Below are 2,086 nucleotides of genomic sequence, written 5' to 3'. Positions count from 1 at the left end.
GGCTAAGGAGGACAGATAGAAACCTAGGAAGTGTTTTCTGCCTTCTTTCTCACCAATCACTGTCAGCCCAGAACCTATCCATCAAATCAAGATTCTGCATGTGACCTCACTAGGTAGTGATGATATCACAGGTCTCCTGGTTTCCATGGTAGGGAATCTACTCAACTGTGGATAAACTTTCCACTGGTTCTCTACTAAACACCAGTCTTTGGTTGTCTGGCAAGAGAATGTCTGACCAGATCATCTATCTTCAGGCTAACTTGTCATCTGTCCCATGGGAGGGCAGTGCAGCAGGTAAGCTTGGGCCTGGCATCTCTACAAAAGACCTTGGTGTATACACAACACCAGTGGCCATTACAACTTATTTTATCCTTTTCTCCTATACCTCCAATCTTCCCTAGTCATGAGTAGGACCAAGAGCCTAGTACCCTGTCAGGATCTTGGAGGGTTTTGCTCAATGTGCAGGCTAGGGACATTCATTTCTGGTCAAGTAATTAGGAAGATCCAAATTATAATAAATTTATCCATTACCCTTTGGGCTACAAGATGCTTCCTTCATATCTGGGTGTAGAGGAGGCATCTATAGTCCAAGGACTCATTCACAAGGCTGAGCTACAGCCTTGACTCAGCCTAGAAGTTTGGAACAAAACTGAGCAACATAGTAAAATCCCATCTTTAAAAAAATGCTTCCTTAGGCAGGGATTTAGCTCAGTGGTGCTGCCACCTGCCTTGCAAATGCAAGGTTCTGAGTTTGATCCCAGGTACAAAAAAAAAAAAGAGAGAGAGAGAGAGAAAGAAAGCTTCCTTAGACCCTTTGTTCAGAGGACTCTTAGGGAAAGTAAATTGTATTTGGCTTCAAGAGATAAGAAGAGCTGTTTGAGGAAGATCTGTTGAAAGTTTATCACGAACTTCACCTTGAGACTTAGCTTTACAATGCTGTCATGAAGACATGCATATGGGTCCAGCAACAATCACAGTCTTAGTCGATGAGGACTAGGACACGGGTTACATCATACAACTGGGACTGAAAAGTCTGGAGAAAAGTAAAGTCCTACTGAGACTGGATATCTGAGGAAAAAGACCCCAGGTTTGGTTTGGTGTGAGAAAGGAAATTGAGCCTAATCTTGGCACCCAGAAACTCAGGATGTCCCATTTTTAATTATTTTCAGGTTTTTCTGTTCACTGTTCAAATGGGGGCCAGATATTCTGGTCTCTTGCTGCTATGGTTCCACAAAAACCAAGTGCTCTTACAGCAAACATCTCTTTCTAGGTGACCTATATGAAAGGGACAGGCCAAGACTGTGGGATGCCAAATAGAATGAGCTTCACCCAGGAAGGTGTGTGAGAAGGGTAGCTCCTGGCAGCACAGTGTGAGAAGTGGAAGTGACTGATCAGTTCTGGTTTTCTTTGTAGCACCAGTTCTGGCCACAACCCCTCCTACACCTGTTTACTACCATGTCCTCTACTGAGGATGTGGAGAAACCCAGATAAGCTGGCACGGAGAAACCTATTGCCTGGTTGGTGGCTACCAGACCTATGGGGATACTGCCATCGCCACCCCAGCAAAAGGCACAGCAGTGAAGCCAGCACTGAGGTGGGTCTATGGGGATCCTTCCATTGTCACCCCAGCAAGGCTGAAAACCAGAAGCCAGCATCTGCAAGGGCTCTCAAAAGACCTCGATCTGTGGAAGAACATAACCAAAGCCTAGGAGGCCCTAGCCCCCAAATTTGTCATCTGAACAATGCCCAGAAGACCCAACAATAGTTGCTGGCTGAACTACACTATTAAGACTCGAGACAATGGATCTTGAAAGGAATTTGTTGCAGAGTAGCCTAGTAAAGGCCCAATATTCCAGATGGATTCCTGATATCAGTAATAGCCAGCAACTACCAGCATAAACAAGGAGAAAATATAGCAGGGGCGATACAGAGAACCTCATGCCTATGCTCTCAGGAATATCTCACAGAGTTTTCTACCTCCTTTCTTCCCTGTCTTTAATGTCCCCTAAGGGCTTCTTACTGTTGAATAAAATAATTTTCTGTAGCGATTTTTCACTAGATATTCAATTTTTCCAACACAAATTCT

At 44.4% G+C, this 2,086-nt stretch overlaps 1 protein-coding gene across 1 annotated transcript; it reads left to right on the top strand.

Moving 5' to 3' along the window:
* Positions 1 to 227: 227 nt before the first annotated feature.
* LOC117283909 (DPEP2 neighbor protein-like) lies at positions 228 to 1,709 on the top strand. Its single transcript, XM_033757902.1, is given in 2 exon segments — positions 228 to 294; positions 1,414 to 1,709. Coding segments are annotated over 2 exon segments (363 nt in total).
* The last annotated feature ends 377 nt before the right edge of the window (positions 1,710 to 2,086 follow it).

Source organism: Fukomys damarensis, unplaced genomic scaffold (genome assembly GCF_012274545.1).
Source record: "Fukomys damarensis isolate Sample0158 unplaced genomic scaffold, DMR_v1.0_HiC HiC_scaffold_32, whole genome shotgun sequence".
Lineage (NCBI taxonomy): Eukaryota > Metazoa > Chordata > Mammalia > Rodentia > Bathyergidae > Fukomys > Fukomys damarensis.
The sequence above is the reverse complement of the archived record's forward strand: the minus strand, read 5'-3'. Positions and strand labels throughout refer to the sequence as shown.